The sequence below is a fragment of the Cottoperca gobio genome, chromosome 13 (genome assembly GCF_900634415.1).
Source record: "Cottoperca gobio chromosome 13, fCotGob3.1, whole genome shotgun sequence".
In the NCBI taxonomy this organism is placed as follows: domain Eukaryota; kingdom Metazoa; phylum Chordata; class Actinopteri; order Perciformes; family Bovichtidae; genus Cottoperca; species Cottoperca gobio.
The window spans coordinates 19,472,964-19,488,646 of record NC_041367.1 but is presented as its reverse complement, the minus strand read 5'-3'; the positions used below and the strand labels follow the sequence as shown (position 1 = coordinate 19,488,646).

At 40.9% G+C, this 15,683-nt stretch overlaps 3 protein-coding genes across 3 annotated transcripts; all 3 read left to right on the top strand.

The window, feature by feature from the left end:
* LOC115017652 (claudin-4) lies at positions 1 to 669 on the top strand. Its single transcript, XM_029446292.1, has one exon. It carries the CDS (start codon positions 1 to 3, stop codon positions 667 to 669), a length of 669 nt encoding a protein of 222 aa, XP_029302152.1.
* A 3,581-nt stretch (positions 670 to 4,250) lies between these two features.
* Positions 4,251 to 5,233, top strand: LOC115017560 (claudin-3-like). Its single transcript, XM_029446126.1, has one exon. The coding sequence runs from the start codon at positions 4,321 to 4,323 to the stop codon at positions 4,975 to 4,977; it is 657 nt and encodes a 218-aa protein (XP_029301986.1). The 5' UTR covers positions 4,251 to 4,320; the 3' UTR covers positions 4,978 to 5,233.
* A 1,617-nt stretch (positions 5,234 to 6,850) lies between these two features.
* Positions 6,851 to 8,299, top strand: LOC115018128 (claudin-3-like). Its single transcript, XM_029446957.1, has one exon. The coding sequence runs from the start codon at positions 6,984 to 6,986 to the stop codon at positions 7,629 to 7,631; it is 648 nt and encodes a 215-aa protein (XP_029302817.1). The 5' UTR covers positions 6,851 to 6,983; the 3' UTR covers positions 7,632 to 8,299.
* Positions 8,300 to 15,683: the final 7,384 nt, after the last annotated feature.

The following is a 15,683-nucleotide window of genomic DNA, read 5'->3' as shown; positions in this document are numbered from 1 at the left end:
ATGTACTCTGCAGGCTTGGAGATCCTCGGGATGATCCTGGCCGTGGCCGGCTGGCTAGGGGTGATGGTGTCCTGCGGCCTGCCCATGTGGCGGGTGGCTGCCTATATCGGTCAGAACATTGTCATCTCCCAGGTGATCTGGGAAGGCTTGTGGATGAACTGTTCAGTGCAGAGTACGGGTCAGATGCACTGCAAGGTGCACGACTCCATGCTGGGGCTGCCAGTGGACTTGCAAGCAGCTCGTGCCTTGGTCATTGTCTCCATGGTACTAAGCATTGTGGGCATCGGTCTTTCCGTGGCTGGTGCCAAGTGCACCAACTGTAGCCGGGATGTGAGCAGTAAACCACGGCTCGTCGTGGCTGCTGGAGTAACCTTCGTGGTGGCTGGACTGCTGCTGCTGGTGGCTGTGTCATGGACAGCGCACGCCATCGTCCTGGGCTTCTACGACCCGATGCTGGAGGAGACGGGGAAGAGGGATTTTGGTAATGCTCTGTACTTTGGCTGGGCTTCCTCCTGCCTCCTCATCCTAGGGGGAGCCTTGCTCTGTTGCTCCTGCCCCCCCACAGCAGCTACAACAGCGAGTGGTGGCGGCTCCATGCCCCATAAAGTGGACTACTCAGCGGTCAAGATTATGTCAGTCAATGGATACCCCAGAAGAGACTATGTATGAACATGTGACATGTGGGGGCATATGAACGTACGATGACTAGTGTTAGCATGTTCGTCCAAAGCACATGGATGTTAATGTTGTATCATGGGCTTGGGCAATAAGAATGAATCACTGAAGCATGTTTCATATGTGTTTTTGCTATGACCATTTTTCTGTAGTGGTGGGCATCTTAAATTGATTTAAATATTTTATTATATTATATTATCATATTTCAAATATGATTACATTGTACTTGTATGTTTTGGCTCTTTCTAAAAACATAAAGATGGTGTCTGGTCATAAATAAATACACACAATGTCTGTCCATATTACTTCTGATTAAAGAAAGTTTTTACAAGATTCTAAATAAAAGAACAAAACTTTTTGCAAGAATCTACTCAAGACTTCTTCTTGGTGGAGATAGTTTGTAACTGTGCACTCGACACTAAATTGATGCTTAAATTAAGTGTATCATAGCAACTATAGCAAATAATCATGACTTCTATGGTATGCAGAAACGGAGGAAGATGACAGCTGTAGAGTTCAACAGAGTCTGACCAATAAGAAGTGCACACTGAAATTAGGTATTTTATTTCAATGTAAATGGAGGAAAGACACAATGGGTGGCTTGTTTCAGAGAAGAACCTTATGCTTGCCTTCCATTGTAGTCTGTCCTCCATTAGCGAGTGAAACTGAGTCAGAGATAAAAGTCTCCTTCTGCAAGGGGAGGTAACCTGCACTGTAATGGAGTCCAAACTGAGCCACAAAGACCCTATTGATCAGATGGTTTCCATCAGTTTACCCGCAGGTGGGATTCACTGTAATGAAAGTGTTTCTAAATGATTAAAGAGTCACTTGAAATCTTCTAAAAATCTAGATGACAAAACTAAAGCAGGTACTGAAAGAAACATAAAAGCTCCTTGACTGCATTTGTTGTAGAAAGTTGGTAACACGGTGTTACTTAGGTGTTACTAACACCTAAGCAGTGGGCCTGCTGCTTTTAGGGTCACCGACAATGTTAATGTTATTGTTATTTTGTACAAGCCTGTGCTACTCATCAAGCCTTGCTTTAATGTCATACGGTACAACATATCTTCATCATATATCATAACGGTTTTATAACTATTATAACTAGCATATTCCTACAACAATGTAAATAATATACAAACTTGCATTGCAATTTTGTGTTTCTGTTTTACAAGCAATACAATTGAAGTAAAAGAAAGAAAGACACAGGTTGAAAACATGTCTTGCTCTCTTTACCTGCTCTGGCTTGAGGAATGAGGTTAATGATCTGAAGTATAGGCTTCTAAATATCCTGACAACTCTCTTTGAGGGATAACGGACCCTGCCTGCAGGATGTTGTTACTGAGCCCAGATATGCAGTCATGTGTTAATGGGAAAGTGCAACAACCCAGTCAGAGGGGAAGACAATATGTACCGTGAGTGCACCAGCTCCCACTTCATAGGACTTTCAACAAAACACAACAAACATGATGTTGGTGCTGAAACGGTGTGCACCAATATGAGCACATCACCTCATGGCGAAGAGAGTGGCTATAAGAAATGAAATGTTACAGCTTGGTAGCTAGTGTTGTGACCCATGTTTCCTTTTTGGCCTAAAGCAGGGGTGTCAAACTCATTTTAGTTCAGGGGCCACATGCAAAAATGCATTCTGAAAATGTTCACATTTAATGAACTATATTTTTACAAAACATTATGAACAACCTGAAATTTCTTGCAATTTCAACAATATTATGCCTCAGTTTATCATTTACACATTATACACGCATTACAACTTACAAAACATTTAGTGGACAAATTTGAAATAGCTTGAAAGATTGCAGTTAATGTCTTCTCTATAAGTTTTACACTTTGCCAGAGTTACCCCGTGAGCCGGACTAGACCTTCTGGCGGGCGGGTTTTGGCACGTGGGCCTTATGTTTGACGCCCCTGGCCTAAAGTAACCATCAGGAAAAAGTAAAGTATTTTCTTGCATAGCATAAATGGACCACAACTCGCAATTTCATTGTGTTGATGACAAAAAATATATGTTGTTGTTGAAATAATGTTGAGTTTTATCATCCAATACATGCTGTGCTTGAAGGCAAAGTAATGCTTTGACTACAGTCACTGCATCACGTTGGTAAAGCAAAAGCACTTTTTTCTATCTCTTTCTTTTTTGTAAACTGATTTTCAAATTGACAAAGGATCTGTGCCAATCAGAGTGTGATCCTGGTATTGGATAAACTGCTGGAGGTCTGAGTGTGTATGCTGAGGAGGGTCTTTTTTTCCCTGTGGAACGTGCAAAAGTTAAATTGAGGTTGAAACCTCTAATGCACTACGACCTTCAGAGCAAGGACACTGATAAGAGCCCCCCACCCTTGTGCACACGCACACAGACAATTGTGTCAACTCCCAAAACACTAGTCCGCTCTCTCTTTGTAGTTCCGGTCATTGGAATCATCTCTAGAAATATGTCCTGAGAGAAATGCACGCTATTCTTAAATGATTTTCTTCTGATGACGTCCTGTGCGCCTTCCACATGCAGATACTGTGTGTTGTAGAGGGTTTGTCTTGTTTGCATTGTAGATCCAGCATGTGGTCTCTGTTATAACTTCCCATGGTAACCTGGGCAGCTGGGAAAAGTTGTTTTTAGCATCTCGCAGCAACACACTCCAACACTGTTCTGCAATATTTCATCATCTTGTGATTTCCAAATGAAATTATTTAAAGTCTTATCTTGTATCAAAACAGTTAGTGGAAATATTCTGGTCGTCATCTCTCTAAAAATGTTTAAATAACTTTTGTATAACTCCTAATCGACTCACTCTAATACGTTGGGTTTCTTAAGTCATTCTAACTTAGTAACTTTACAAAGTGTTGATGTTATGCCCTGTATGGCAAGATTGCTGCTAAAACTCACACACTTGAACATTTCTCCCACACACACTAAGTTAAAAAAAAAAGATTTAGACCTTAAGCCAATAAAATATGATGGTTACAGTAAATGGAAATGGTCAGACTGGCTTCTGGTAATCGGAGCATTCCCACTGCTTTCAGAACTATCCCACCCCATATAAACCCTTTTTCCCATCATGCCTATCCATTCGTTAGCTTCAATCATTGTATACAAATAAGCTATACTTAAGGTACAATATGATTAACAATCCCTTTGTACAACCTGTGGTCTTAATAACACAAACCATAAAGTTATGCAATATTTTTGCTCTGACCAACTGACTGATGTGTCAGAGAGGAGTACAATGACAAACCCGCATGAGTTGATATTATGCCTTCCACTTTCAATCATTCATCCCCCTTTCTTTACCATGTCTGTTATCCTTTAACTACTGCAGACCTGAGATACAGTCCCTCTGTTTACTCTCCCCTTACCCAAAAAGGTGGGGGAGCTACCGGGGCAGAGGGAGTTGAATGATTAAGCTGAGGCCGTTCACATGCCAAGGCTGGGTTTTTGTACATTCAAGCGAGGTGGGACAGAAGATTATTTGAATTCCTCTCCGACCAATAGCCAAGTGACTCCACCCTCCATCTGCGCTAAAGAAATCTACTTATATGAGCAATCAGCACCCCAGAGAACACTTACTCAATCCACGACTGAATACTGAGATAGAGAAGACTTGTGTGCACTTCAACTTACAGAGTTTCGACATGCCTTCGGTGGGACTGGAGATACTTGGAGTGAGTCTAGCTGTCCTAGGATGGATCTCGGCCATTGTGTCCTGCGCCTTGCCCATGTGGAGAGTGTCAGCTTTCATTGGGGTGAACATCGTCACAGCGCAGACCACATGGGAAGGCATCTGGATGAACTGCGTGGTCCAGAGCACAGGTCAGATGCAGTGTAAAATCCACGACTCCATGTTGGCTCTAACCGCAGATCTCCAGGCCGCCCGCGCCCTCACTATCATCTCCATCGTGCTGGGCATCGTTGGAGTCCTGGTGGCCATAATGGGGGCAAAATGCACCAACTGTGTGGATGAAGAGTCAGCCAAGGCTCAGGTGGTGATAGCCGCTGGGGTGGCCTTCATCCTGGCTTCTCTGACCCAGCTGATCCCTGTGTCGTGGTCAGCCCATACTATCATCATAGAGTTCTACAATCCAATTATTCCTGAGTCACAGAAGAGGGAGATAGGTGGGGCTCTGTACCTGGGCTGGGCTGCAGCCGCATTTCTGCTCATTGGAGGTTGCATCCTCTGCTCTAGTTGTCCCCCGCAACCTGAGAAAAGGTATGGGCCACCATCAAAGATGATGTACTCCCAAACCAGGTCGCTCGCTCCAAGTGGTTACGATAGGAGAGACTATGTCTGAACCTGCACCTGCTCTGTTCCCGCCCATTAGCCATCATGAAAAAGACTGCTCAGAGAGAACCAGAGAGGACAGTCATTTGTTTATAACTTATACACACCTGTCTTTATGTTAAGATGGAGAAAACTCCAATATTCATGCCACAAGATAAAGTAAGCCCTTTTGTACCGAGCCTACATCCAAACTTGTTTTTTCTGTTAAATGTTTTGTGTGTAGCTTTGAGGCTGTTGGAAGCACTGAGTGAAACTATATGTTCGTGATGCGGTGTACCCTGTATTTTATATTTTATAAAATAAATGATTGTATAAATTGTGATCAAAATTTACGAAATAGTCAAATCTGCATTTATACTTCTTTCTTCTTCTTTTTTTACTGTATTGGTTGTGTATATGTGTTTTGATTAAGATCAACGAAGCTTGTCATGAAGTCACATCATTTTGTTATCTATACCGTTTGTAAATCACTTAATCTGAAATGTTTGATGTCTGACATTTTAAATTAAAGACTTTTTTTTTTGTTACTGAAGTTTTCTTTTTACAAACATTTATTTCAGGTTTAACATTATTGAAGCGGCTGAAACATTTGGTATTTCCAAGTTTGAGAAGAATCATGAAATACAATAGCTTCTCTGGTCTTCAGCCCTCAGGTTGAGGACCCCTGCCATAGTATACATTTCAATAGGCCCTTAGGTCATGGTAGGTCCTACATTCAGCTACACTTTTCATAACAAAACTGACACCCATAGGGAAATTGAAACAACACATTCAGAAATGGATTCAGAAAAATGTTTGATCTTCATATCAACAGGTGCAAAGAAAATGTCTGATTCCATGTACCCTGCATACCCTGCCATTAGTATGATGACTGGGAGTCTCTATCACAGCACATATATCCACCTGGCTGTCTCCCACATGTCTGTTGGTTCTATGATAACAAGAACCGCTACTTTGTCAGCTTCCCCACACTCGACTATCTGAACTGCCTTCCCAAACAATGGACCTGGTTCATGTCGGGGGGGGGGGGGGGGGGTGGCTTTTCTAGGGAGACAGTCCCGGCCCTAAAGAATTTCAAGGGCATTCTGCAGACAGACAGAGTCATTAGGGCCCATCAAACATAACACTGCTGTCAGGTGAAAGCCTCATAACTCTAAATCCTAAAGTGATCCTTAAACTGAAAGAGTCTGTAAAGTAAAAAAAAAGTATTTATTATCTTATTACATGGTCATTTAAAAACCTCTTTGTATGATTAAAAAAAAATAAACTGCAGTCACGCTGAAAGCAAGATGTTTTTGTTTTTTTAACATCCTGATTTTGGAGATGCAAGGTTTTCTATCGTGATGATAAAAGGGTAAGGGGGAAGTTACTGAGGAATGGAGGTCAAGCATTCTTCATATATTAGCCATTTGAAAAAATAAAAATAAAAAACATCACTAGACCTGCAGAAAGAAGCCTGAGTTTATTATGAGGAAGTAATCTTCGAGTTAAGACTGAAACAAGAGTTTTACAGGTAAAGATAAGATTCCATTTACAACCTGCTTCATCAGAAGGATGAAGACAATCATTTCTGTTACAACAAAGATACATCAGTCAAATGTTCCTGCATCTGCACCATTTCAATCATACAGTAAAGCCTTAATCCAGTTTAGAACAGTTTCTTTGGTTATAACCACAACACATTCAATAGTTGTGTGCCCTTTCAGCTGTAAAAGGCCTCTTTGTGGCCAGGCCCATTGTGAAGCTGGCCATGTAAGCTGATAGCAGAGTCTGACCAACTTCTTCCTCCCCTTTTGGTGATGTCACCTCCTCCCATGACTCCTCCCCTCCACTTGAGCCTTATAAAGGATACTGGTGACGTTGAGGCAACAGATCATCACACACTCACAGATGCAAGGCTTGAAATTTATTTAATTACTAGTTGGGTCTTAGGTTGACTCTTCCCCTCTGCAGATCTTTTCTGTGACCTCCTCTCAGGTGTGACACATTCAGCAGCAGAAGAGGAATCTGTTCAGTATGTCTATCGGGCTGGAGTTGATAGGCATCTCCCTGTGCATTTCGGGATGGATTATTGCCATTGTGGCGTGCGCCCTTCCCATGTGGAGGGTGACGGCCTTCATCGGCAGCAATATTGTCACGGCTCAAATCATCTGGGAGGGCCTGTGGATGACTTGCGTGGTCCAAAGCACAGGCCAGATGCAGTGTAAGGTCTACGATTCCATGCTTGCCCTGTCCCAGGACCTCCAAGCTGCCCGCGCCCTTACCGTTATCTCCATCCTGTTAGCCATCTTGGCAGTGCTCATTGGCATCGCCGGAGCCAAGTGCACCAACTGCATTGACGACGAGGCATCCAAGTCCAAGGTGATGATCATCTCTGGGGTCTTCTTCATTGTTTCTGGGGTCATGCAGCTCATTCCTGTCTCCTGGACGGCCAACACCATAATCAGAGACTTCTACAACCCTTTACTTACCGATGCTCAGCGTAGGGAGCTGGGGGCCGCACTGTACATCGGCTGGGCAGCTGCTGCCCTCCTGATTCTTGGTGGTGGACTGCTCTGCTGCTCCTGTCCGCCACGTGAGACAAGATACAACCCATCACGAATGGCTTACTCTGCCCCACGGTCCGCAGGTGGCCCAGGGTTAGAAAGGAAAGACTATGTCTGAATGAAGGTAAAAGAGGAATAGACATTATTGAACCACAAACCTGCTCTCCTCACCAAACTGAAGGTGTACTGAGGGAAAGAGCTCAAGGATACAAGGAGAGTCCGTAATGAAGGATGTGTTTGATTTTGCCTTTAATGTAAAGTATCTCTGACTTAGACTCGCTGTTTTTCAGAGACTAAAAAAGCATGCAAAGGACATTGGAGTGGAAATCTCCTTTAATTATGTTTAAAAACAAAAAAGCAAAGAAAATGATGTTGTTACTGATCTGTATTTTTTAAGTTCAACATGCTAAATGTTATTGTCACCATCAGTATGCAATCATATACTTTTTTATGTTTACCACTGAACTTTCATTTTTATGAAAAAAATGCCATCACTGCTTCTTATGTCACCGTTATAATAAGGCACTGCTGTCTACAATGTGGAAGAATTGGATGTGTTGAATAGTAAGACAGGGTTATCAACAAGATTACGTTTTGTAAATACTGCTATAAGAGTATCATTAATCACCTGTAACTGACAAGACAGATGAGAACTGTATTCAACGCAGCTTTTAGTGCAGTGTGGTAAGGGGGGGGGGATGGGCTACTTTGAGTGCTTTACAGTACGCAGAAAAGGAGCACAGCACCCGGGTTCATCCATGACGGCATTATATTTGTGTGTTGTATACAGGTGCAGTATATGTATCTAACAATGTTGTTGTTTTTTAATAAACATGACTGTTTTTTAATATACAGCACATCTTGTTTCATTTCCAACAATTACCTTTTAACGAGCTTGTTCTTAATATCCTGCTCCATTTAAGATTTTGCAACAATACATTCACTCCCACATGAGTCAGTGAACCGGTAACACAAATGACGGAGTGCGTTCTATCCAGGTGCCTTCGTAAGAGTATCCTGACATTCAATCCAGAGGGCTACGTTACAAGCAACTGGCAACTTAGCCACACGTGCTCTAAACAATTAGCCACAGGATCAGTTAACGGGCAGAGGTGAGAAGTGTGTGAGCACAGAGAAGTGGAGTCATTCCAGACAGGTTACATGATTTATTCGTTTCCTTAACCTTCAGACTTTAGTTATCATTGGATGCTTGGCTCAGCTTGCACACTTCTTACCAACACCCTTCCACATACTTATACAATTACACATCTCTTAGTGGGAACTGCCCTGTATCACCGCAGACTTCTAATGCTGGCCACTGAATAAGATGTATTCGTAAAATTAGAAGTGCCTTGCAAAAGCGTATCAGTAATTTTTGCTCAAAGTCGATTGCTCCAGCTTGGAGCCTCCGGGCAGTTTCACGGAGATAACTAACCTTCATTACAATATTCCACGGTGCTGCTTTTCCTGCCATCTCTGAGATCTTTATATAATGAGGAGAAGCAGCAAAACAGGGCATAGTTATCTAGACTCTAGCACATTAAAAAGATCGATCAGCCAGAGTTTCTATCATGGACATAAGTCGAGCCCTTCAGCAGACTGGTTTCAAAAACACATGCAGTCACACCTGACAAAGGAAGCGACCTGAAAAATTAATGGACCTCTTATAGTAAATATGGGAGACGTCACTCGGCGCTATATCACATTACTTTCCAACTGTTGTCTCATACTATCAATGACGCCTCCAACAAAAGGACAAGAAACTGCTTGACATCTGGTCATGATTACAGTAAATACAGATTAGAGTTCATTTAAGGTTGTTTTTAAATCAATATTACTTTCCAGAGAAAACTTAATGATCCAGTAACGGCTTTGTGTATTGGTCAGACAGAGCAAATCATTCAGTGACCTGCAGCCTGTAGCTGAGATGGAATGTGTTTACATGCCTCAAAACTCAAATATTTTCTACTGCCAAGATTTTCAGGAAGATATTTTTATGACATTTTATGACATTTGTGTTCAGATGAAGTCAGATTATCTGATGCTGTTATACATGTTATATAATGCTAACTATGGCCTGTTGTTTGCACTTTAATCATAAAATTGCGACATTCTTTCAATTTGTTGCTAGTAATTTAGGATACAACTATTACCTTGCTGATTAAAACTAAACAAAAAAAGAAAAATGTAATCTAAAAACACAAATTCATTTAATTTATATTATGTAAATTAAACAAGTTACAATTCATTTAAAAAACTCTACGGTTGTTGTTTAATATAGTGTATATGATTATTTTTAGAAACAGGCTTCTAAAACACAATTATTTTGTTTTAATCTCCTTTTTTTCTGTGACTAAATGATAAATGATCTGCTACAGTTAACGGGCCTGTGTAGGATCACATGACACGAACCAAATCAGCAAAAGGACACAAATTATAGAGCAAATAGAATCTCTTTCAACAGAAACAGCATCATGATGTCAGAGCATGTTAACCAGTGAGCAGTTTCCTGTGTGCTGTTCCAGTGACTTGTCAAAGAGCCTCAGGCACGTTTGGTCATAGTTAAGATAATCATTGATTCTTTGATATTGATTTTTACTTCGCAGCCACCCAACAATACACAAGTTACCCTTTTGACCTACTAGTGCAGTGCATGTTCAGAACGAGCAGATTGCTTGGTCTGCTGCTGCTTGCTTACAGTTTACAGCTTCACTCCCGACACTGCACTTCCTTGGGTCCTGAGCAACACACCTGCCATTGCTGTAAACTTCTAGCAGTGTTTCCAACAGGACTTTGAGAGACTATGGTGGTTGGACATGACAATTGTACACATCTTAAAGTTAAAGGCTTTAATCTGGTGCACTTTGAGAGCAAAATTAAGAGTTTAGATCAATGAAGAACTTAGTCCTCTTGTAAACAAATACTGTTTAATAATTGTGTGATCTATAAACAATTTAATCATGAACACAATGATTGTATAGCTAGACACTCCACACTGCACATCCTCACACGTTTAGGCTACCCACTCAAGCACAAAGAAGAAGAAGAACCTTATTCTCATTGGTCAAGAAGATACCTAACAGCAGCCGCATATGCTCGTAGCCTAGGTAACAACACTATTCCAGCGGGCGCAGCAGTGCTCCGGACAATGCTTGTGAATGCTTGTGAATGCTTGTGAATGCTTGTGAATGCTTGTGAATGCTTGTGTTCCCCAGAAGCGGTCTCAAGAGATCTCTACCCTACACACTGCACTTCCTTGGGTCCTTTGCAATACACCAATCGTGAAAGTGATCAAATGAACGGTTTTCAAGAAAATTGAAGTATCGGCATACATACATACAGACTCCCTTTCTGTTATCATACAGTATATCAAATGGATAACTTAATTTTCTTTAGAAGTGTGAGTGAGAGAATGGGATTCTCATGTTTTGACAACAAACAACAACCAACAAACTATAAAGCTAACAGCGGCCTCGTAAACCAAAGGTTCCTGAGGCTATGATGAAACTGAATCTCATTAAATACCTAAACCTGGATGACTGTAGAAAGAAAAAGAGAGAAGAAAGGAAAGAGTCTCTCTGGTCGTGCTCTGCTGGCTCTGGACATACTCTGGTCACATGACCGAAACTGGGGAATGTGAAGGGCAGAGAGGTTGCCTGGCACCTGAAGTCAGAAAGAGAAAGCAAACCCCCCCTGAAAACACAGGCTCACTCTGTTCACTCACTGGGAACGGAAACTCACTGAGGTTTCTTACCTGCTATTTAAAGTTATCTAAATCCAACTCTAAACTACAACAGACTCACAAAGGAATTGATTCAACTTTCTCTCTGAATCAAAGAACCTCAGCTTTAACTATGTTTTACCAAAGTCTACTAAACAACGTCTTCCCTCCTGAACGGAGGTATTTTTCAAGGCACAGTCCTCAATATGAAATTAAAATGTATAATGTATATCTGCCTGTCTATGCTGTATGTGTGTTTTTGTTTCCTTGTACACAGGTCACTTGAAAAAGAGATCCTGATCTTAACGAGACTACCTGTTTAAATAAAGGATTAAATAATAAATGTTTAAACCCTGACATTTACTGTTATTCTTACACATTATACTTTGTAATCAGGATTTCCAAACGACTATTTGCACAGCTTCAACTGGTTGTATCTCAAGTACAAATGAATCCCAAACAGTCACATTATACAGTGTGCTGTTGTTGTTTATTTCTACATCTTTTGCTCATGGGTGTTCATTTGCCTCCAAGTTAGTTTTCTTGCAATCTCGGAACTCATCGATCAGTCTGACGATGATTTAGCCTCTGGGGTCAGCAGTGGTCAATTGTTTAACGTCCGATTAGCAATTTGAGACTTGAGAACGGAAGTGGAGTTGAGAGACAACGTCCACGACAAACTAATTTAAAGGGGATAATACGAAGGTCAGAGCATATGATTGAGGGATTACCTCCACAGTCCACAGGGCTCTCAACATGGAGATGGCTGAGTCAGTGGCTAGAAGCTAACGGTGCTAACGGTGCTAACAGTGCAAACAACAGCAACAGTGCAGAGCTAACACTGTTAACCAGAGGGGGAACCGGAGGGTGGATGTTATGTTTCAACAACGCGATCGGAACAAAGTTAGCAGCTGTACTGCATTATGTGCGCCAATGCTTTCGTTTAGCCTATAGAGCAGGGGTGGGGAACCTCCGGTTCCATTTGACCATTTGATCCGGCCCTCGAGGTAATTCATAAACACACACAAAAAAAAAACTAGAAAAAAAATAATAATAATCTAGACAGCAATAGACGGGCGATTGACTGTTTTTCCTGGCCAAGGTCAGGGTCCTTGAACACAACACAAGTGCCATCACATGGTCACGTCATGTCAAAAAACTTCAATATTAAACGAGACTGTCGTTGACATCAGCGAACGCAGCATGGTGAATGTAAAACAGAGAAAGGTGGATGCGGAATGTCGCACTTTCCAGGAGAAATGGACGAACGATTCTTTATTTGAGGAAGTAAAAGGCCAGTGTGTATATTTTGTGCGGACGGGCTTGTGGTGAAACACGAAACATGTCAAACTGGATGAGCTGAAGGGACGAGTGCGTTTGGATAAAGTTAACAGTCTTCGGCGGAGTTTGGCCCAACAAGCAGCTCTCTCCAGATAGTCTGGTCTTTGAAGAGTAAAATTAGGTGCTACCCTGAAAAAAAATGGTATAAAGCTGGTTTTGGTGTCAAACGAAGCAGAATTCTGAGTAGAACAACGTATCCAAAATCCGCAAAAATCCCCTTTTATTAGAATTATTTCTATATGTATTTGAATATTTTTTTATTTTTCGGCATTAATACGTTAGTGTGGGGCATAAAAATGTTTCATCAATATAAGCGTACTTTTAATGAAATATTTTCTGTCTCTGAGCGGATCTAAATGACTTTGCTACTCATTTAAAATAATCATCATTATAAACGTAATGTAGGTATCGCTAGTTTTCGTCAACAAAACTACAATGGGCTGCCTGCGTTATAGGTACAAAGGCCTGGTTACGAGTGCATATAAAAAAATGGCGTCCCGTTTGGAGTGTCATCCACGTTCGGCAAGTTCGAGCACAATTTATGTCGAATTTCCCGGAAATCTCGACAAGATCTTTCGACCATAATTATCATTGAATACTATAACACACGGTAAGTCAGTAACAATACCCTCTCATTGTATTAATTATTAAGTATTCATTTTGTGGTAAATCTGCAGCAGTCAATACTCGCCATCCTGAGAGAGCGCCGGTATGCGCAGTGGCAACCCTCCCATTCCGTGAAAAGCTTCTAGAGTGCTGTGACAAGAGAAGGGACTCATGGGCAGCTGAAGTTCAAAATCGTTTTCATGGATGTATTGACTGAGGCCATCTATCACGTCAACTGTTATTCACGATTCATGCTATTTAAAGACCACAGCGCAGCATCAACAGATAAAAAGGGTCAAGGGAGACCAGCAGATCAAGGAATGATGCAATGGTTTGAAATGCTATGTCACTGGCTGGAATCAGAAGGTGATGCAGATTTGTACACACTTGCAGAATTGCATGCTAAGATGATTGAATTTAGTGGCGAATCAGAGGTTTACACAATCAAGAGACTCAAACAAAAGCTGCAAGAGCAATATAAAGAATTCATATTATTTGCAGAGGATGAAAGGCGCAGTAACGTTGTCTGCTTTAGAAAGATGGCGAAGTATATCATAAATGACAAATGGTAAAAGAAATGGTAAAAGAAAGAAGACATCGACGATGAAGCAGAACGAATAGTAACTGCTGTAGCAAATATCATAAAAGCTGAAATCAGAGAAAGGAAATAGGATTCCGAATCATATCCAACTAATCCCTGCATGGAGTGGTTGCGACACCACCTCTGCAACATATAGGCATGGCAAAACCAGTATTTTGAAGAAGATAAAACAATCAGAAGTATTGCAGCAGATATCCTTCTTGATGACCAATCCTGAGGCGACAGTGGAACAGATTGGCAAAGCTGGTATCTGGTTAAATGTTATCTTATATGGAGGCAGAGCAGATGATTCTTTGAACAGTCTAAGGTACGCTAAATACATGGAGATGGTGTCGACAAGCAAAACACCAATTGATCCACAGAAGCTTCCCCCTACAGAAAGAGCAGCATAGTTTGCGGTTTTGTTCATTTGCAAGTCATACTTTGGTTGAAGCTCACAAGCAATGACCTAGATCCGATGCAATGGGGTTGGAAACTTGCTGATACCATACTAACACCAGTCCTGACAGACTTGGATGCAGCATCAGAGAGCTTACTGAAGTGTGTCAGATGTAAATGTAAACTTTCTGCCAGAAATCCATGTGGCAATAACAGTTGCTCTTGTCGTAACATGGCCTGAAATGTGTAACAGCCTGTGGAGACTGCAGAGGAGAACGTTGTCAAAATGCAGAGGAGGTTACCCTTGACGATGAAGACAATGTTGACACTAATGAAGAAATCGTGTTTTAGTAGTTAATTAAAAGTAAACTTGCACCTTTTTTATTTCTATTTTTTGTCCTTATATATTCACACTTATACAATTTTAAGGGGACTCTACCATTGCCGGGGGTAGGGGTGGGGGGATTGTGCTTATACCAGAGGTAATGCAGTAATGACTATTATAGTTCATAGTAAAGTAACAATTTTCAGCAAAGCAGACTTTGCATTTTCTACAATGAAGGTGAATGTCACCATAAAATCCTTACTTTTTTACCTTTTCCATACAACATGCAAAAATGTTGGATATGTTGTTCTATGGCAGATTTGGCTTATGTGGTGTAAAAATCATTTTTATACCATTTTCTTATCGGTCAAAATGCCCAAAAACCAGACTAAGAGCGTAACATACAAACATGGAAAGATAGAGAGGTAGAACACCACACCAAGAACAGACTATTCCACCACTGCTGTGCAATTATCGCTTTATTTTCTATCAACCATGGTACTTATATTATTTTTATATATATATATATATATATATATATATTTTATATTATATATATTATATTTAATTATTGTTTACTGCCTTTTTATTTCATATGTTCTTTTGCTGTGACAAGATACATTTCCCCGTTGTGGGACTAATAAAGGATTGTTTTCTAATAAAACAGAAAGATACATGGATAAAAATGTTGCTTTTTTGCACAGCATAAAAGAAAAGTGAAATGAATGGGCTGCGTCTTAAAAAGAATTTGCAGAGGTTATGAGTTCAATAATTAGTACGGCCCTCGAAGGATGTTGTAAAGAACAAAATGGCCCTTGACATGAAAAAGGTTTCCCACTCCTGCTATAGAGATTAGTTTTCTTGTTAATGCAGACAACTACAAATCTTAAATGCTGCAAGAATACCTCTCTCATCTCTTTAACAAGAATAACATTAGACTGGGTCCCAGTTATGTGTAATGCGTGCATGCACAATACACAGTCCTACGAATTGTGTCACACATATTTATTGTTTTGCTGATTCCCGACCCTGGGACAAGGGGCGGTAACAGGTCGAGGTGACACGCCAAGATATACTGCAATGTGCCAGCAAAAATAAGGAAGGATACTTCTAGTAAACATGGATATTAAAAATAATGAATATAAAATCTGCCTTGCAAATGTTCCATGAGGAAGGAAATACACTTGACACGTTTATT

Coding starts and splice junctions, on each gene's coding strand:
- LOC115017652 (XM_029446292.1), top strand. CDS start 1: ATGTACTCTGCAGGCTTGGAGATCCTCGGGATGATCCTGGCCGTGGCC.
- LOC115017560 (XM_029446126.1), top strand. CDS start 4,321: ATGCCTTCGGTGGGACTGGAGATACTTGGAGTGAGTCTAGCTGTCCTA.
- LOC115018128 (XM_029446957.1), top strand. CDS start 6,984: ATGTCTATCGGGCTGGAGTTGATAGGCATCTCCCTGTGCATTTCGGGA.